General features: G+C 50.0%; 1 protein-coding gene across 1 annotated transcript in view; it reads left to right on the top strand.

The window, feature by feature from the left end:
- Positions 1 to 5968, top strand: part of PHF21B (PHD finger protein 21B) — a 96361-nt gene extending 90393 nt beyond the window's left edge. The window contains exons 9-13 of the mRNA XM_060112949.1: positions 232 to 254; positions 1258 to 1416; positions 2767 to 2842; positions 3164 to 3267; positions 4852 to 5968. Coding sequence (XP_059968932.1) covers positions 232 to 254; positions 1258 to 1416; positions 2767 to 2842; positions 3164 to 3267; positions 4852 to 5070 — 581 coding nt within the window. The 3' untranslated portion in view covers positions 5071 to 5968. The remainder of the gene's footprint in view (positions 1 to 231; positions 255 to 1257; positions 1417 to 2766; positions 2843 to 3163; positions 3268 to 4851) is intronic.
- The last annotated feature ends 15363 nt before the right edge of the window (positions 5969 to 21331 follow it).

The raw sequence follows: 21331 nt of genomic DNA on the forward strand, positions 1-21331 counted from the left end.
CACCAGGCCCTGGGTGAGGATCCAGGAGTCACTGGGGCCTGTGGGGTGAGGACCCAGGAGTCACCGGGGCCTGTGACATTCCCACCAGGCCCTGGGTGAGGATCCAGGAGTCACTGGGGCCTGTGACACTCCCATCATGCTCCTTTCACACTGGGCCTCATGGACTCCAGTCCTGACTGGTGCCCCTCCCGTGCCCTCTAACATGCTCTCCACCCTTCTTCCCTGTGCTAGCCAATGAGGACCCCTGCTGGAAGGTACGTGTGCCCTGGTCTTCACGCCTGGTTGGGGGGTGGGGCATGCTTTCCATACAGTCCAGGTAGGGTCACTCCTGGCCGGGGGCACAGGACCCCAGCATCCTGCTTCCCTGGAGTGGAGCTGAGGGCCTCGGGCTCCGTCCTCGGTGCTGAGGGCTTTGTACAACACCAGTCCACTATTCAGCCTGCCCGGCAGAGTTGGACATCACCACAGGGCTCAGCCCGCAGGTTCAAGCAGGAGCCCTCTGGACGCAGGGATACCGGGAGCCACGAAGCCCTGAATGGAAGCAGCCGATGCTGGGTGCCTGTGTGTTCTGTCTGGCCTCGCTGTGTGACCCTGGGCAGAGCTGGTCCTCTCTGGTCCTCATTCCCTACCTCATAAGGGACTGGACTTGGGTCTCAGGGTCTCACCCCACATGCCCACATTTCGATGATTGTGCGAGACCCCAACCCACCACACATGCACCACGTCCCTGCTTCCCAGGATGCTGGCTGGTCATGACCTCATTTGTGGGCGCGGCTTCAGAGTTTATTTTCAGTGTCTTTCTTTACTGAGTTTCAGATCTAATTGTAAAAGACATTTCTAGTCCCTACATGCCTGTAACAGTCAAACCGCTAAAAAGCACCACGTGATGAAACTCCCGTTAGGCCGTGCTGTTTGCAGCCATAACCCTGCAGTGTCGCAGGTCGGTGCCGTGGCGGGCAGCCTTTGTCTGCAGCCACCCTGTAGCTGTAGGCCGGCCCGGGCGTGGAGACAGGAGGTGCCTTGAGCCCGAGTCCTGCTGCGCGGAGCCCACACACCTGGAGGGGTGCTGGCTTTGAGGCAGGAGACCCGGATGCTGCTGGTTTCCAGGCCTGTGCCCCCTTGGTCATCACCCCTCCTCCTCCCCTTCCCGAGCTGCTGAGAACCCTGGCGGAAGAGCTGGGCCCCAGGCAGGTCCTGCATCCCAACCCCCAACTCCCAGCCCGGCTGACCTGCCTCCCCCCATCCCGTCTCTTCCAGAACGAGATCACCCACGATGAGCACTGTACTGCCTGCAAGCGAGGGGCCAACCTGCAGCCCTGCGGTACCTGCCCAGGGGCCTACCACCTCAGCTGCCTGGATCCGCCCCTCAAGACAGCACCCAAGGGCGTGTGGGTGTGCCCCAAGTGCCAGCAGAAGGTACAGGAGGCTGTGTCCCTGGGGAGCGGCCGCACCCTCACCCTCACCATCTCCCGGAATCGCAGGGCCCTCCTTCACCGGGCACAATGTCTGAGGCCACTCAGACCATCTCTGTTTCCTGGGCCGTCCCCCGCGTGAGCAGAGACGGGGAGGGCCGTGGAGGGGTGAGGAGAGGAACTGGGTGAAGAATAGGGCTTCGCAACTTGGGCACAATTGACGTTTGGCCCAGGATAATCCATTTTGGGGGCCGTCCTGTGCACTGCAGGGTGTTCAGTGTCCCTGGCCTCCACCCACTAGATGCCAACAGCAGCCCCCATCATGGCCATCTCAGACACTGCCGGTTGAGGACCACGGGTGTAGAGTGAGCAGAGGTTCCCTCTGCAGCTGTCTGACTTGGTGACTCCAGATTTCCCAGGGAAGAACCGAACTAACAACACAAACCACAAAAAACAGTGCCAGTTAGCACGTTTGATCTCACTGATGACAACACGCAAATGAAAAGCTATCAAATTAGCAAAAACGACAACACTCCCTTCTGGTGACGGTGCGGTGAAGCGGGCACTCTTACATGTTGCCTTAAAGATGTGTACTTTTTTTAAACCCGGCGTCTTGCTTTGGGGAATAGAGTCTAAGGAAATAGTCATATACAGGTAAAGTTCTGTGCAAAAAGAAGCCCCTCATCCTTTCTTTATAAAAGGGAAAAGAAGGAAACAGCCTGGCTTCCCCCCAGGAGTTGGTGGAGTAGATTCCAGTGCTTTACTCAGTGAGATGTGGTCATTGAAAATGATTTTTTACAAGGATTTTGCGATCCTTTGGGACTTGTTCACCATGTGGGATTACATTTTAAAAAAATAAAAATAGGACTTCCCTGGCGGTCCAGTGGTTAAGACTTCACGCTTCCACTGCAGGGGGCATGGGTTCGATCCCTCGTTGGGAAAGATCCCACGTGCCATGTGGTGCGGCCAAAAATAAAAAAATAAATAAAAACAAAAAACAGGTTTTATAGCTGCTGTATAGTTTGATCATCAGCCGTCCGAGAAGAAACAGTGTGCGGAATAATAAAAACCTGGGACAAGATACCTGTGTTTGGCTGGGTGGTGGGGAAGTATCAGCATTTTTAAAAGTAGGCTTTTCTACAGCATGTATTACTTGTGAAATCATTGGGCAGTCATCTTTTTTTCAAACAACACAACTCTCGTGAGCGCCTGTCACTCTGGGTTTTGTGGGGACCTAGGGAGAGGGTGGCTGTGACAGCCCAGGGAGCTCATCCCCCCGCCAGCCCGGGTTACACAGCCAGGGCGTGCCGGGCCCCGGGCTGCCCGCTGGCTCAGTTCCCTGTCTGCCCTCCAGGCCTTAAAGAAAGACGAAGGTGTGCCCTGGACCGGGATGCTGGCTATTGTGCACTCCTACGTCACCCACAAGACAGGTAAGAAAGACACCCTCGGGATCTGGGAAAGGGCACCGATTCCCTTTTGTCCAACCCTGCCCCTAGACCACTGGACTCACTTTGGGCCCAGCAGAGGCTGTTCTGGGCCAGAGCTCCCTGGGACTAGTCCTGGGTGCAGGGCAGTTACTGCAGGGATGGAATTCCAGTCCCCGTGCATCCAGCGAGAGCCGCCGGCCCCTGCAGGAGGATGTGGCCAGAACGACCTCTAGGCCTGGGGTTCTTTCTACCTCTCCTGCTCAGCCTCGGCCCAGCCCCTGCTGGCCTGCAGTTCCCTGTGGGGCCTGGTCTTCTCTTTCACAGTCAAAGAAGAGGAGAAGCGGAAGCTGCTGCAGAGGGGCAGCGAGCTACAGAGCGAGCGCCGACAGCTGGAGGAGCGGGACCGGCACCTGGCCTTGGCAGTGAAGGTGCGCGGGGCGGGGTGCGGCGTCTGCCCTTAGAACCACAGGGTGCAGTGAAGGTGCGCGGGGCGGGGTGCGGCGTCTGCCCTTAGAACCACAGGGTGCAGTGAAGGTGCGCGGGGCGGGGTGCGGCGTCTGCCCTTAGAACCACAGGGTGCAGTGAAGGTGCGCGGGGCGGGGTGCGGCGTCTGCCCTTAGAACCACAGGGTGCAGTGAAGGTGCGCGGGGCGGGGTGCGGCGTCTGCCCTTAGAACCACAGGGTGCAGTGAAGGTGCGCGGGACGGGGTGCGGCATCTGCCCTTAGAATCACAGGGTGCAGTGAAGGTGCACAGGGCCGGGGTGCGGCATCTGCCCTTAGAACCACAGGGTGCAGTGAAGGTGCGCAGGGCCGGGGTGTGGCGTCTGCCCTTAGAACCACAGGGTGCAGTGAAGGTGCGCGGGACGGGGTGCGGTGTCTGCCCTTAGAACCACAGGGTGCAGAGCCAAAGCATCGCTGTCTGGTCGCTGAGGCCCCAGGAGAAGACAGACTCACCACCATCACTTAGCGAGTCAGCAGGTGGAGAAGGCAGCTGTGTGACTCATTCGACAAATAGTTATCGAGCAGTTGAGCATCTGGCTCTGCTGCTTCTCAGCTCTGTGACCTCAGCAAGGCCCTGACCATCTCTGAACCTCAGTTTTTTCTTGTATAAAGTGAACACAGTGATTTCTTCTCTGTAGAGTGGTGATAAACAAGATGATGATATGGTGGTGGTGATGATGGCAATGATGATGATGGAGGTGATGGTGGTGGTAGTGGTGATGGTGATGGTGATGGTGGTGATGATGGTGGTGATGATGGAGGTGATGGTGATGGTGGTGATGGTGATGATGGAGGTGGTGGTGATGATGGAGGTGATGGTGATGGTGGTGATGGTGATGATGGAGGTGGTGGTGATGATGGAGGTGATGGTGGTTCTGATGATGGTGGTGATGTTGGTAACAGCAACTGGTAAAACCCTTTAAATGTAGTATCCCATTTAATCCTCTCCATAACCCTATGAAGAGGCTCTGTGATTATTCTTAGAGTTTGGGACGCAGACTCAAGGAGTTTATTTGCCCAGGCAGCACATAATTACAACTCTAACTCGAGGCTTCAGTCCTTAACCACTTCACTGTGTCGCCATGGTATATAAAAGGCTAGAAATGGCCATGAATACAGCAGGCCAGAGGAAGTGCAGAAAACTGGCCAGTGGCCTGAAGGTCGTCTGCAGGGCTGCACTTGAGCCAAAACAGGCTCGGAGCTTCCTCCAGCGGCAGAGGTAGATGTGGTCAGCTAGGCAGCCTCACAGCCACGAGGCAGCACGTTCCCACATGCCTGCAAAGCACATCATCTCCCGCCCTGAATGTTTAAGACAAACTTCTCCTGTGGGTCTGGCTGCCGTTTAATTCCATTTTTCGCTTCTGCCTAGTGTGCGTGAGGCCCTCTTCCTGGTTTCTTTCAGCCTCTGCGGTGGAAGGGAGGGGCTTTCCGAGAAAGCTGAGGGGTGGCTGCCCCAGGTGGCTTGTCACTGAATTCTGAGACCCTTCTCTCTGACACCCTCCCCCTGACAGAAATGCCTGGAGCTTAAGACAAGCCTGCTGGCCCAGCAGAGGGGCACCCAGTCGTCCCTGGACCGCCTGAGGGCCCTCCTGAGACTGATACAGGGCGAGCAGATGCTCCAGGTCACCATGACGACCACCAGCCCCGCCCCGCTGCTGGCCGGGCCCTGGACCAAGCCCTCAGCAGCGGCCATGCACTCTGCCCTCCAGCACCCCCCAGGGCACAACTGACCCCAAGGGACCCGTCTTCACACCCATGGAAAGTCACTGGGACCCTGCTCACAAGACCTGAGGGTTCTGTCAGCCTTAATTCATAAACACTATGAATTTCAGACAAAAATAAAACCAGACAGAGACAGGAAAGAAGGGAGAAGAAGCTGAGTGAGAGTCCTAGAGCCAGGATGGGTGGGGACGGAGTCCTGCACCCTTCAGGTCAGATGGGACGCCCGGAAGCCAGGTCGGGCACAGAGTCAGCTCCCTGCTGTTGGGGGGGCTGCCCGGCCCTCCGGCTTCTGGCCACAGCTGTCTCCTCGGCCTCGTGCCACCCCCGCGGGAGAGGGAAGGGCCGAGGTGCCCTGCGGGAGGGGAGCCGAGGACACGACGTAGCCAAGTAGTAGAGCTAGTTGGGGCGAGAGGCGGGTAGCAAATCTAGGTAGACTCAGCCGCCCGCCCTCAGGGGCCGTCGGGCTCACGCCAGGCCTTCCAGAACGCCCGATCCGTGTTGTCAGTGTTATTAGCGTTCAGAATCGCAACTGTTTAACTTGAAGGAAGCTCCCCAGGGGACGCTGCTGTGGCCCGGCCAGGCCTCCGTCTGCCCCCTGGTCTTGGGGGCGCCCTCGCTGCACGCCTCCCTCTTCTGCTGACGTTTTGGACTCATCTTGCCCTCGATGTCTTTTTCTCATGGAGTTTCTGGGCAAGAGATGGAGCTGCAGCCACGCCAGGGAGGCGTTTGGCAGGTTTTCTATTTTGGGTTGAATCGTTCAACTTAACGACTGAAGCCTTTTCTTTCCTCCTTTTGAAGAGCCGATAAAAGTATTCCATTCCTCTTTTCTTGCCAGTACAGACACTATGCCAAAAAATAACTTTACATTTTTGTATGGCGTTTTTATTGTGAGATATTTAATGTGAAGGGGACCCTTGGTGACTTCTTTTCCTGTTCACAGTGGTCTCTGCTGCCCAGAATGAACGGAAAACCCCTGGGGCGGGGGAGCTGCCAAACAGGAGGGACCCAGAGGGTTTTTTAAGAAGTGGGGGGAGGGGGAGGGAGAGAGGGCGGTGGCCTCGGGAGACTGAAGGGTCCCTCTTGCTGTCTCCAGGAGAGCGAAGGGTGCCCACCGCCCTGCATCCGGGGTGGGCCATGCGGGCTTGTCACGCCCACTGGCTTCTCCAGTCCCGAGGGACTTAGCACAACAGGATGAGCATCCGGGAGCCACAGGACTCCCACCCCCAGCACATCACACGGTGCCGAATTGCATTGAACATACGTGTGCGTGTGCACACGTGGCCCCAGACACGCATGCACGCACGCTGCCAGGTGCAGAGCAAGGAGGCTGGCCGGAACCCCGCAGACTGCCATGGTCCCTCCTGTCATTTTCACGACTCCGGGAGAAACTGTGCTGTACGATACAGATCTATTTTAATACACTCAACACTGGGTTGAACAAGATTTTTTATATTCTTTTATTGATGAACAAAGTGAACTGTAAGACACACGTCTTACATATTGGTTACTCTAGATGCCAATTATGCATTACTGCGTGGCTTGCGATGTAAATGTCTTCAGGTTCCTTTTTTTTGTTGGTTGGTTTTTCTTCTTGGATGGATTGAATTAAATTTTTTTAAAAAATGTAACGGGAAGATATGAAAGGTTGGACCCGGGAGGGGTAGCTACCAATGTGTCTTGATACTTAGTTTTTTGGACCAAGGAGGACCGTCCGATGGATAGTGGGACTAGAGAAAGTGTTTGTCTTAAATATGTCGATGTAGTTTTCCTTCTGTACGATGCATTAAACTCGATGGATGATTTCAAAGCCCTGTGGTTTCTTTCCTTGCCTTCAACAGAGAGGCCTCTGAGAGCACATGGGGCAGGGAGGTGGGAGTTGGAGAGGTTGAAAATCAGGGTCCTGCTTCCTGATCAGGTCCCCACCCCAAGGGAGGGAGGGAGGGAGAGAGGAGAGAGCTCTGGGGCACCCTCCACGCACAGATCCCCCAGCCCCGGGAGGTGCACCTATTAGGGCCAGGATTGATGGTTGCAAGTACCAGGACCCAGGCCGGGTGTTGTGTGGGGCCCAGGGGCCGTGTCCACACTGCCCCCTCTCAGCATCAGTGTGACTGCTTTCTCTGCCTCCCGGGCAGTACCAAGCTCCCACAACCGCCCTGGGGCTTAGTCAAACTGGGAACAGCCCAACTGGGAAGCCGGACCCCCTGCATCCTTGCTCCAGACATTGTGCAGACGCCTCTGGTTGGCCCAGCTGGGAGAGGAGCCCACTGCTGGACCAGCTGTGGCCAGAGAATGGGACTGGATACAAAGTGACGGCCCCCTGGAGCCCCCAGTGGGGGTCCTGTCCCCCCCTGGCCCAGGTAACAGAGTCAGACTGCCCCAGCTTTTCTGCCTGATCCCTGAGCGCTGTGGACCCCAGGCCTGTGCTCCCTCCACTCCTGAGTTCTCATGGGCCTTGTCCAGCCTCCTGGGTTTCTGTCTCTGTGCCGGTGGCTCCCCGGCCTTCCTCTCCAGCCCTGACCTCTGCCATGGACTCGAGCTGCCCACGGCCAGCCCCACTGATGTCAGCAGACATCTCAAACGGCTCGGTCTCCACCAGGCCAACCCCTCCCTCACCTACCCCATCCTGGGGGGATTCAGCCTTCCTAAAAGGTGGGCTGGCCCTCCACCCCTGGCCACTGGCCATCTGTCAGCTGTGCCCTCAGAATATTATCAGGATGTGCCCATGTCTCACCACCCACACCACCACCTGGGTCTCAGCCATCCTCTCCCCTGGATTACCACATGGTCACCTTCCCCTTCCCCCGGCAGCCAGTGTGACGGTGCCTCTGTTAAACCCCTGCTATCCCTCCTGGCTCAGCAGAGGCTGAAGCCCCCAAGGCCACAGCGCCCACCTCCTCCGACCCCTTCAGCTTCCCTTCCTGCTCTGCTCCACGTCCACGGCTCTGTTCCAGCCACGTGGCCTCCGGGTGCTACGTGGAACCCACTGGGTCTGCTCCCACCACAGGGCCTTTGCACGTGCTGTGTCCTCACCCGCCTGCTCCTCCCCAGCTGTCTCCCTCACTTGCTTGGGGACATGACCACAGTCCCCTCCCAGTGCAGCTGTCCCCAGGCTCCCTCAACAAGACCTGGCGTTTTCTCTCCTTCCCTGCTCTGATTCCTGAGACTTTGATAACCTACTATGAGTCACCTTCGTATGGTTTTGGCCACTTCACGAAGGCAGGGAGTTTGGAGACTGGAGGTCCGAGATCAAGGGGTAGCAACAGGGCTGGTTCCTTCTGAGGCTGTGGGGCAGAATCTGTTTCTGGCTTCTGTAGCCTCCTCACCCCGTCTCCACTCCACCTGACATGGCCTTCTCCCTGTGTGCATGTCTGTGTTCAAATTTCCCTTTTTCATAAGAACAAGTCGGATAAGGATCCACCTTCATGACCTCACTTATACTTAATCACCCTATTTCCAAATCAGGTCACATTCACAGACACTGGGGGGTTAGGACTTCAACTCCTTTTCAGGGGGACACAATTCAACCCATAACAGACACCTTTCCGTAGGGTGTCTGCAAGCAGCTTCCCTGCGGCTTCTGCCCCCCGGGACCACCCAGGGCTGCCCCCCTTGCCTCGTCCATCCCCACAGAGCCCGCAGACTGGAGAGCCCATGATGTCATCCTGCCGAGGAGCCTGTTCCCTGACAACCTGCTGTGTGCCCACCCCACCTGGCTTCTTTCTCGGACCTGCTCTGACACGTCAACCCCTCCCAGGGAACCTGAAGCACAGAGACCTAAAGGGACACACCCAGGTCACACAGCCAGCAGGTGACTTCATCCCAGGCGGTGGTTCCCGGCCACTCTGCCTCTCTGGACACTGGACACTGGTCACATCGTGGGGCCTTTGTGGCTGGCTGGAGGCCACCCCAACCAAGCTGCATACGTGCGCACTCCTGACCCGGCTAGCAGGCCAGTCTGGGGCTGCAGATGGTGACCGGGCCCCTGGGTGACTCCACCAAGGCGTGAGGGGACAGATGAGGGAGCACAGGCTAGCTAAGTGCTACTGACACACACTGCCCTTCCCCACCCTTTCAGCCCAGACTGTGTGTCCCACGGGGTGGGGGGGCCGGGCTTCTTGACTAAACTCTGCTCTGCCCCCAACCCATCTCAGACTCCCCCATGGCTCCCCGAGAACAGTGCCTGCAGTTGCTGGTGATGCCGCTGGGTGGTTTCTGGTCCCCACCTTGATGTCCCGCCCTCCCCTGAGCAGCAGCTCAGACTGTGACTGGGGGCTCCCCCAGGGACTCCCAGGGCGTCCTGGGGAGAAGTCTGAGCAGGTGGCTGCCATCTGAGAGTGGTGTGAGACCACCTTCCAGGCCACACCGTCCAACACCCTGTCCTGCCTGCTCCGTCCCCTGGGAGGACCCACAGAGCGCTGGGTGCTGGCTGTAGCTGCTGCTACATCCACTGGCCACCTTCTGTGTGACGAGGCTCCAGCACCCACCCCCAAGGATCCTTGGTTTCCAAACAGAACGGAAGGACTCCCACCTGCCGGCGGGGCAGCTCCGAACAGGTCCCTATTGTTGTCAGGTGACAGAGACCTACTGGTGCTAGTAGCAGCCTGCAGGTCCCTGCAGGGTAAGAAAACCAGGCTGAGGAAGGCTGGCTCCAGAGGGTGTGTGCAGATGTGCTTCTACCCCCAGTTTCTCCCACACCTGGAGTTAACTCAACAGGAGAAGCTGTCCCCACGGCCTCCACTGCCGGGGCTCTGGTGAGGCGGAGGCACTGCCCGGAAGTGGAGGGGAGGCCCAGCCAGGGACGGGCCACCTCTGGAGGTATGGTACTGGTGCCAGAGCAGGCTCGCGCCAGCCCCAGGGAATCACTGTGTGCGTCTCTTCCAAATCCTCATTTACTGTCTTCATGGGTTTTTTTTTTTTTGGCCTCACTGTGTAGTAGGCAGGATCCTAGTTCCCTAACCAGGGATCGAACTGTGCCCCCTGCAGTGCAAGGGCAGAGTCCTAACCACTGGACCGCCAGGGAAGTCCATGACTTCATGTTGATAGTTTATAATTGGCCATGGTGGGAGTATTTACACCATGGAAATTGCAAATGCCACAAATCAGGGCTTTACATTCCTAGAGAGCCAGTGGTTAAACATTTAGAACCAAACTGCTCTTTGTATGCATGTGTGTACATGTGTGCAGATGAGAGAGAAATCGAGGAGGGTGGGTCCAAAGTAAACTTGTGTCCAGCATTAGCCAAAGTTGCTGGGTTTGAAAATGCAACCCTAGATTCCTTACAAAATTTCCAAACAGAAGGAAATTCTCTGGCCTTAGCAGTTCACCAAAAACATATGTCTCTAAACTGTAACAATTTCACAAGGAGGCTGATATATGTTAATTAACACATTTTCCTGCACTGATGTGAATGAATTTGGCCAAATACTACAAAAATGTAATTTGACCAGTTTTTTGGGGGATCAAGAAAAATTATCCAAAACTTGGAGATAAGGTATGCCTTTAATGTAATTCTAGGGGAGCAGTTCTCAAACCTGAGTGAGAATCAGAATCATCTGAGGGGCTGGTTGAAACTCAGATTGCCGGGGCCACCCCAGCTATGCTGTTTTGTTAAAGGATGGGCCACACGACCCAAGCCATGCAGGGAGAGAGCTCCCCAGGAATTTCACTGACACCATCAGGAAAGAAGCATCTAGCACTCAAGGTCCGTGTAAGCTGGAATACCTGGGAGCCATCTCTTTTATTTTTTTAAACTTACAGAAGTATTTAAAGCCCCAATTCCCTCTGTATGACCACCCACCAGCTTCAGCTTACCTGCAACCCTTGGGGTGTTTCCAGTATATCCAGTGACTGTGGATCAGCTCTGCCCAGGCAACACAGCAAACTTCAGCATCCAGAGGGCTGCAACCACACTTTTCCAAAGGGGTCTGAATCCTAGCCTTGGGGAGGGGTGTTTGCCTTCCAGATCTCCCTTCTTTGGGTACTCTCTTGCACTGTTCTTTAGGGATCACTTTATACCTTCATAGTTACTTCCCTGTTACACTCAGTGATTGTTTATACCAAACTTTTCCTTTTAAAATTATTGTGTGGTTTCTGTTTCCTGGTTGAACACCTTGTACCCTGAAACCATGCTAAATCACTTATTAGTTATCACAGCTGTCTGGTAGATGGTTTTCTACATAAACAATTATGTCACCTGCAAATAGAGACAATTTTACTTCTCTCTTTTCAATCTTTATGCCTATTATTTTTCTTGCCTTGTTGCAATAGCTAGGACCTCCAATATAATTTGAATGTAAGTGGTGGGCATAAGCATCCTTGTCTTGTTTCTGATTTTAGGGAAGAAGTTTCAGCAGTTTGACCATTACGTATGTTATTTAATAGAAAGAGGAAGTTCTCTTCTATTCTTAGTTTGCTTAGATTTTTTTTTTTAAATCATGAATGGTTACTAACTTTTGTCAAGTGCTTATACTACATCTATCTAAAAACGTGGATTTTCTCCATTGTTCTCTATATACAGTGAGTTATATTAATTTTCAGTGTTTAACCAACCTTGAATTCTTGGGATAAACTCTATGTGGTCATGATGTAGTATCTGTTTTATATTGCTTTATTTGATTTACTAATATTTGTTAAGTATTTTTGTATTTATGTTTGTGAGGGATATTGACTATAGATTTCTTTCCTTTGCAATGTCTGTCAAATTATGTTATTAAACAAGTGGAAAGTATTCTATTTTCTGAAAGAGCATCTTTATATTTGTTAGAATTCACCAGTGAAGCCATCTGGGCCAGGAATTTCATTGTGGGAAGACTTCTTTTTTATTAAATTTCAATGTATTTAATATACAAGACTATTCAGATTTTATGTTTCATTTTGTGTCATTTCCAGTTAAGTTGAATTATTCAAGGAATTTTTCATCTCACCTATTTTGAATTTTTGGCATAAAATTTCTCATAATATTTTAATTATCATTTTACCTTCTGTAGACTCTGAGGTGATCATTGCTTTCTCATTCTTAATTTGTGGTTTATTTTATCTTAATATATCTGGCTAGGGGTTCATGAATTTTATTTACCTTTTCAAAGAAGTAAAGTTTGGCTTTGTTAATTTTCTCTGTAGTTGTCTATTTTTTGTTATTATTTCATTCTTTATCATCTCCTTCCTTCTAGTGGTTTGTGTGTGTGTGTGTGTGTGTGTGTGTATACACACATATATATATATAAAATAGGCTCAGTAGGTTGAGGACCCCACGCCTGGATAATCAGCTGTGTCCAAAGGGTGGAGTCAAATATATATACAGGCAGACCTTGCCTTATTGCAGTTTGCTTTATTGCACTTCACAGATATTGCATTTTTTACAAGTTGAAGGTTTGTGGCAACCCTGCATCGAGCAAGTCTATCAGCACCATTTTTCCAACAGCATTTGCTCACTTCGTGTCTCTGTGTCACATTTGGTAGTTTTCACAGTATTTCAAACGTTTCATTATTATTATATTTGTTACGGTGATCTGTGATCAGTGATCTTTGATGTTACTACTATGACTCACTGAAGGCTCAGATGATGGTTAACACTTTTTAGCAACGAAGTATTTTTTAAATTAAGGTATGTACATTGTTTCATTAGCCATAATGCTGTTGCACACTTAATATACTATAGTACAGTGCAAACGCAACTTTTATATGCACTGGGAAACCAAAAAGTTAATGTGACTCACTTTATGGCAGTATTCACTTTTTTGCAGTGGTCTGGAACCAAACCTACAATATTTCTGAAGTCTGCCTGTATGTATAGTTTCTTAAGGTAGAACATTAGTCATTGATTTTAGACTGTTCTTTTTTATTTTTGTTTACTTCTAAAATAAGCATTTAGATTTCCCTCTAGGTATTGCTTTATCTCTGTTTCCCAATTGTTGATATTTTGCATTACTGTTCAGTTCAAATTATTTTCTCTCTTCCATTATGATTTCTTCTTTGACACATGGATTCTTTAGAACTGTGGCTCCTTTTTCTTCCAAAAATTTTTTTCACATATTTAGGTTTTTCCTAGATATGATTTTTATCACTAATTTGATTTCATTGTCATCTTCACATGATTTCAGTTCTTTTAAATTTATTGGGACTTGTTTTATGTCCCAGAATCTGGTCTATATTGGTGATTATATCACGTGCAATTGACAAGATTGTATATTCTTCTGTTGGTGAGTGTAGCACTCTATAAATGTCCATTAGGCCAAGGTGGTGGTAGTGTTGTTCAGACTATCTATGACTTTGCCAACTTTTTATCTAGTTCATCTTTCAGTTGATGCAATATAGTACTAAAATCTCCAACTACAATTATAGAAATCCCTTAAATCTGTTGTGGGCTTTTTGCTTTATGTATTTAAGTTATATTATTAGGTACATTCATATTTATGATAGTTATGTCTTCTAAATAAATTGACCATTTTATCATTATAAAAGTCCACCCATATTTAGTAATATTCTTTGTCTTAAAGCCTATTTATTATTAATATAGACACCCCAGACTTCTGATGCTCACTGTGTGCATGGTATATATTTTTGCATCCCTTTACTTTTTTTTTTTTTTTTGCAGTACGTGGACCTCTCACTGTTGTGGCCTCTCCCGTTGCGGAGCACAGGCCCCGGACGTGCAGGCTCAGCAGCCATGGCTCACGGGCCCAGCCGCTTCGTGGCATGTGGGATCTTCCCGGACCGGGGCACGAACCCGTGTTCCCTGCATCGGCAGGTGGACTCTCAACCACTGCGCCACCAGGGAAGCCCTGCATCCCTTTACTTTTGACCTATCTTTAAAGTGCATGTAGTTATGCCTTTTTTTTTTTTTTCTATCCATTTGGACAATATCTGCCCCTTAACTGTAGAGTCTAGTACATTAACACTAGAGATAATTTTATCGACACAGATGGATTTAGGTTTACCGTTTATATTATTTTTTTCCTTTTGTCCCCTGTGGTTTTTTTCCTCCTGTTTATCCTTTCTTGCCTTAGTTAAACTTTTCTGAGTATTTTTTTTTGCGGTATGCGGGCCTCTCACTGCTGTGGCCTCTCCCGTTGCGGAGCACAGGCTCCGGACGCACAGGCTCAGCGGCCATGGCTCACGGACCCAGCCGCTCCGCGGCATGTGGGATCTTCCCGGACCGGGGCACGAACCCATGTCCCCTGCATCGGCAGGCAGACTCTCAACCACTGCGCCACCAGGGAAGCCCCTTTTCTGAGTATTTTTAAGAAGTCATTTTTAATTTATCTATTTTTAAAGCTATATCTCTTTGCATTATTTTTTAGTAGTTGTTCTAGGGGTTGTAATATACATCCTTACCTTTTCAGTTTACTTAGGATTAATATTGTACCACTTCATGTAAAAGGTAGAAAGCTTGAAGTAATATAAGTCCCTTGCTGCTATACTCAATGCTACAGCTGTCATATGTATTATACCTACATATATTATAAATCCTACCAGACAATATTATATATATTTGCTTCAAACAATCCTGTCTACTTCTTTTAAATTAAGAGGGGAAAGCACTCTTTTATATAACCCAGATATTTATTGTTTCCAACATTCTTTATTACCTCCTAAACATCCAGGTTTCAATGTGTTATTTCCATCACCTTGAAGAAATTCCTTCGGCATTTTTTTGTAATGCAGAGCTGCCAGTGAAAAAAGTTCCTTGGTTTTCTTTTACTTAAAAAGAGTTTTTATTTAACATTCATTCTTGAAGAGTCTTTTTGGATGATATAGAATTCTATTTTGAAACCTCTCCCCTCCTTTGGCCTTTTATTGTTCCTTTATTGTATTGGAACAAGATGTTTTACTGTCTTTTGGCCTTATAGTTTCTGCTGATAGGTCAGGTGACTTCCATCCTTGGTCTTCTGTATGCAATGTCTCCTTGTTCTCTGCATAATTCCCAGAAGTCTCTATATAGTGTGTTTACGTGTATCGTTCTTTGATTTTTATCTATCTTGGGGTTTGTTGAGATTATTGAATCTGAAAATTTATGTCTTTCACGAAATTGTGGCTTTTTTGGCCATTAATTTTCAAAATTTTTTTGTGCCCTATTCTCTCCCTCCTCTGCCTCTGGAGCACCAATTATGTGTGTGGGGGGGGACATTCTGATGTTGTCACACAGGTCCCTAAGGCTCTGATCAGATTTTTTCAATCCTTTTACTTTTTGTTATTCAGACTGGGTAATTTCTATTGGTCTAGATTCAAGATAACTCTTTACCATCAACTCCATTCTCCTATTGTATACAACCAATGGGTTTCTTTTTCTTTTCTTTTTAAAATAATTTTAGATACTGTGTTTTGCTCTTATAGAATTCCCTTGTGTTTTTAATGGTTTCTATTTTTATTTTTCACTGAGATTTCCTATCTTTTCATTTACTTTAATCATATTTTCCCTTATATACTTGAGGATGTGTGTAATAGCTACTTTAACATCCTTGACTGCAATTTCTAACACCGGCATTATTTTAAGGTTGAGCTCCATTGAGTGCTTTAGAGTGGGTTGCATTTTCCTATTTCTTTGTATGATGAAAAAATTTTAATTGTATCTTGGATGTTGTGAATTATATTGTAGAGACCCTGGGTTCTATTTCTCTGAAGAGGGCTGGTTTTTGTTTGCTTTAGCAGGCATTGAACTTGGATGAACTCAAACTGCAAGCTCTGTCAGTTGGTAGCTCAAACCTCAGTTTAGTTCTTTTATCATTAGGTGGTGTCCTGCTTGTGTGGCTCGGATCAGGCAGAACTTTGAGCAGAGTTTATGCACAAAGTGTAGGCTCTCCCTGTCTGCCTCTCTCCTGTCTGGAATCCTCTATCCACCTTCTAGGGACTCCGGTTGTCCCAAATTCTGTCCTCTGTTCTTCAAGCCAAAAAGGCAGTCATTTTCTATTGTTGACATAGCCATTCTATCAGAGTTGACAGCTTTGGCCTGGCTTGGGTTAAAAGCCACATAAAGTAACCTTATCCCTGCCATTCTACAAGTGTGGACTTTCCTCCAGAATCTGCCCTGGTTCATTCTCCAGTGCCTTTCAGTCATTGTTGATTTTCTCTTTGTTTACTTTTGTTCTTTTGTACTTTGTCTGGAGTTTATAGATGTTGTCTGTGGGAAAGTCAAATGCCAACAGAGTAACTCAGCCGTACTGGAAGCAGAACACTTAGATATATTAAGAATCCTTAGAAAAACTTAGATAGAATGAAGTAAAAGTTAAAGACCCTTTTGTTCTTCTCCTCCATGAGGAATTTGGTATGTCTCCCTACTACTCACTTTTTAAAAATTCCTTCTGTATATTGTTCCAAACGTGTAATATTTTCAATTCATAAACTATATAGAGGATTGGGGAGTTTTAAAACTTTACATAAGTGATAGCACCCTGTATTTATCATTCTGCAACTTTTTCCCCTCTCAGCATAATATTTGGAGATCTAGCTGTGTGGAAACATACAGATCCAGTTTATCCATTTTACCTGCAGGACACTATTCAATCACATGGATGTAACTTTCATTCATCTGCTATTTCTTCTACTGATGGACACTCAGGCTGCACCTAATTATCTGCTCTGATGACAATGCTGCAGTAATGCTCTGTACCTACGTTTTTGGTTATTTCCCTCAACTTACAATTGCCGGATCAGCTTTAACTTCAACAGCTTGCTAAATTGTGATTGTACCAATTTACATTTCTACGAGCAGTGTAGGAAAGTGCTCATGCCTCAAAATATTAACAATGGTTCTCGCTGGGTGGTAAAATTTTAAAGGATGCTCACTTTGTTTGCACTTTCTGTCAGTGAATTTTTTTCCCCTTAGCAATTATTTTTCTGATAACAAAACAGTAAAGCTTTTTGTTATCAAACCAACAGCAGGGTTTGCCCTGCCTCTTCCATCCCATCCACCCCAGGGGAAGACCCCACCCTCAGGGGCCCACATAGCTCAAGCCTGGGAGCTTCCCGGGACTCTCCTCTGTCTCCCATCTTTCTCCCGCACCTGCCTGAGTCCTGTGCATACTGCAGTGGCTCTAAAAAGACGTAGTTTGTGCATTTATTTGCTTTTCTTCCCAACTATTCTGCAGGCCCCTTGAAGGCAGGAAGTGTATTCCCCTCACCTCTATAATTGTGAGACTGGCACCACCTGGCACAAAGCAGAGGCTGAAAAGCACACAGGGAACCACAGAGTGGAGACTGCCCTTCCATTACACAAACAAGAAAACGCTCAAAGAGCTTACCCCGGCCTCCCTCCCACCGTGGAGGACAGAAACCCAAGCTGAGCCTTCCGACTTTGAACTCCCCGCGATAGGTGACATGACTTGCCTAGGGTCACACGGCTGTGAGTTTGAGCTGTACCAGAAGCGGGGAGCCCACTGCCTGCTCCCCCAGTGATGGCAGCCTGGATCCCTTCAGGGTAGACTGCCCACTTGCTTTGCCTACAGACGTTTCTGTTCTGGGCAGGATTAATGCATTCCTGGTAGATGTCAGCTACAAGGTCTGGGCAGCCAGTCTAATATCCCAAATCACTTAAAATCTCCGTCATTTCTGCAAAAGTGAATGTTTGGACAATTTCTTTCACACGTCCTATCAATAGAGACACCCGGGAGCCCTCATTTCTGCAACATGTTTCATTGTTTTAGGCTGATACGCGCGGCATGTGTCTCCAACACATTATCACCGTAATCACTTTCTTTGGCTGTGGAAATTGTGCTTTGATACAGGGGAAGGGTGACAGGGCCACGCCTGCTGGAGCTAGGATTCCACAATTATCTTTTGTGAAAGGGAGACTGTTATCAAAGCAGCCACAGGAGAACATCTCGGGGCCACCTCTCGGAGTCAGAAAATTTGAAACATATATTTCACAAATGTGCTTCGCACTGTAAGCCTTTCTGCATAATGCATGAGATTTGATTTAATGTCGTTGTTAATTCTGGTGTTCACAGTGCTGTGCTCTTAGGGGAGCCGTCATTTTTATTTCAGATTTGTTTTTTTCCTGGCAACAGAACTCTGAGGCTGTTTTAGGGTTGTTCTGAATTGTATGAGAACAAGACACCTTCCTGGGGGCAGGGGAGCAGATGCCAGGCAGGTTTTCCAGAGGCTGAGGCCAGGGGGGGACAGGCGGTGTGTTTGCCTCAGGCTCCAAACTGAACCCCTCTGGGCTGGGGGCTGGGCCCCTAGGGCCTGGCTGTGGTTGGTTGGAGCTGGAGGGTGTTTTAAAAAAAGAAAAACGAATGAAAGAGAAAAAAAAAAAAAAAAGAAAAAGTCTTTGTAGCAGAATAGAAAAGAAAGGAAACAATCATCACTTTTCAAGTTGTACAAGAGAATCGTTCTGGTCGGCTTAGTGGTGAGAGAGGAAGAGCTGAAAGGAACAGTAAAGACAGATAAAGAAGACGGATGGAGGGGGAGGGGAGGAAAACCAGAACCAGGAAGGGGGGATGTGGAGAGACCGATGAGGGAGAGGGAGCTGGGAGGAGACTGGCGATACCACTCAGAACAGCAGACCCTGGGCACCCCCCAGATGCCCAGGACACGGGGCTGAAGACGTGTGGAGGGCTCGGGACACATGGAGGGAGGAGTGTGGACAGCCATCCGGGCAACCAAGACATGTTTTAAACCCAAAGGTGAGGGCTTCCCTGGCGGCGCAGTGGTAAAGAATCCGCCTGCCAACGCAGGGGACACGGGTTCAAGCCCTGGTCTGGGAAGATCCCACATGCCGCGGAGCAGCTAAGCCCGTGCACCACAACTACTGAGCCTGCGCTCTAGAGCCCGTGAGCCACAACTACTGAAGCCCGTGTGCCTAGAGCCTGTGCTCCTCAACAAGAGAGGCCACAGCAACGAAGAGTAGCCCCTGCTCGCTACAACTAGAGGAAGCCCGCGGGGCAACGATGACCCACGGCAGCCAAAAATAATTAATTAATTTAAATAAATAAATAAAAAAGTAACCCAAAGATGTAGATGGTTCTAGAACAACCAGGAAATGCCCAAAATATAGTGTGGCAGCAGACAAATCTTTTTTTTCCAATTTTATTGAGAAATAATTGACATACATCACTGTGTAAGTTTAAGGCATACAGCATGATGGTCTGATTTACGTATATTGTGAAATGACTATCATAATAGGTTCAGTCGGCAGCCATCAGCTCATATGGACAGAATAAAAAGAAAAAAATCTCCTTGTGATGAGAACTCCTAGGATCTACTCTCTCAGCAACTTTCCTATGTATCATACAGCAGGGTTAGCTACAGTCCTCGTGTTGTGTGTTACACCCCCAGTATTATTTATCTTATAACTGAAGTTTGTAACTTCTGACCACTGTCTTCCAGTTCCTATTCCCCCACCTCTTGTCTCTGGTAACCACAGATCTGATCTCTTTTTCTATGAGTTTGGTGTTTTTTGTTTGTTTTTGTTCCACACGTTAAATGAGAACATATGGTATTTGTCTTTTTCCGCGTGACTTATTTCACTTGGCGTAACATCCTCTAGTCCATCCATGTGGTCAAAGATGGTAGGATTTCCTTGTTTTTTATGTCTGAATAATATTCCATTGCATATATAATCACATCTTCTTTGTCCATTCATCCATCGAGAAACACTTAGGTTGTTTCCAAGTCTCGGCTGTTGTAAACACTGGGCAGACAAGCCCTGATGTCCACACTGGATCGTTCAACTGTGCTCAGATAGGAAGCAGGCACAGGGAGGTTAAACGTGATCAGATGTGCGGTGGAGTGGATTCTAGCTCAGGCCTTGTGGCTTCTGAGCTGGAGGGGAGGGTGCAGTGTGAAACACCCCCCCATTGTACAGGTGGGGAGACTGAGGCCCCAATCTCTGCCTCTTTGCACAGGGCTGAATCCCTGCTCTGCCACATACAAGCTGTGTGACTTGGAGTAAGGCCCTTTCCCTCTCTGGGCCTCCAGGTCCTCATCTGTAGATGAGGAACGAGACTATCAGAGAAGACACAGAGGCCCACCTGCCCCATGGTCAGTGAAACTTCATCAGGGAGGATTCATCCTCCTGGCCTCTCTCCCCACCCTCCGGCCCTCCCTTGGGAGGAGGAGGGACTATTCTGAAGGTGGGCCTGGGCGGCGGAACTGAGCCCGTGCTCCTCAGGAACTAGCTGTGCAGGGCACGTGGATTCTAGCCTTGCCCGGGGCCCACGACCAGGTGGTGTTTGTCGAAATCAGGGTGACTAGTTAGCAAGTGCCCTTGGCTACCGACAGAACTCAGGCCAGGCCCTGGTCAGCTCGAAGCAGACACTTTGACACCTCCCTGAGGGGCTCCTGAGTCTGCTTTTTCCGCAATGTTCTGAGCCCGGGCAGCGAAGAGGGATGTTCTTTAAATCCTCTCAAGCCCCAACCATGAACACCCAGCCAGCTGGGCTCCATGAGGCTGAAGACGCAGGTGGGGAGGTGGTTCTGCGTCAGCCCCAGCGCCGCGCAGTGCCCAGCAAGGATGGCAGTGGTCTCCTCACCAGCCTGCGGCCCCGCATGACAGCCTGTGTCGCCCTCGAGCCCCACAGGAGGGACCCAGTTCAGCCCCCGACCACGTCCGCCCCCACGGGGCTGAGCCAGCCTCTCCCCAGAAAGATGCACTGTGTCAGTGGGAGGGTCCCCCCTCCAGCACCCGCCACCAGCTCCACCTCCTCTGCCCCAGAAGCTGTAATAGGACCGATGTCCTTACCACCTGGATGGCCAGGACTCGGGGACTCCGTATTCCAGCCTGGATGCGGCACGGAATCTGCATCAGAGAAACACACAGATGCTCCCCTGCCCTGGTCTGCCCGGTCCTCGGCACGAGGTGTCACCCATTCACTGCCAGGCACTGGGATACGGTTCACTGTGCACATGTCCTCTCCCTTAAAAACAGTGAGGACAGGCAGGGTAGAGGACTGCACTCCACAGGTCAGGGAGTGGAGTGAACATGGAGGTGAGAAGAGGCAGGAGGTGAACAAGGTGCCCACACCCTCCAGGTTCCAGAGTGGAGCCCTGGGCGACCCCAAGGGTCCACATGGACACCCGGGGTCACTGCTCAGCTGGGCATCAACACCCCATCCCAGGCACGGACAGGCTGACGGGATATCTGCAGTGGACACCTGTCCTTTGCTCCCTGGCAGCCGTCTCCTCCTTGCAGCAAGAGCATGGTGGGCTGGCGGTGCCTGACACATGGCGGACCCTCTGTGGACAGTGGCATGAGGTCACTGGGGTGTTATTAGTCAGTGTCGTGGCCTGAATGTCTGTGTCCTCCCCAAATCCATATGCTGAAGCCCTAACCCC

This window comes from Mesoplodon densirostris, chromosome 11 (genome assembly GCF_025265405.1).
Source record: "Mesoplodon densirostris isolate mMesDen1 chromosome 11, mMesDen1 primary haplotype, whole genome shotgun sequence".
NCBI lineage: Eukaryota > Metazoa > Chordata > Mammalia > Artiodactyla > Ziphiidae > Mesoplodon > Mesoplodon densirostris.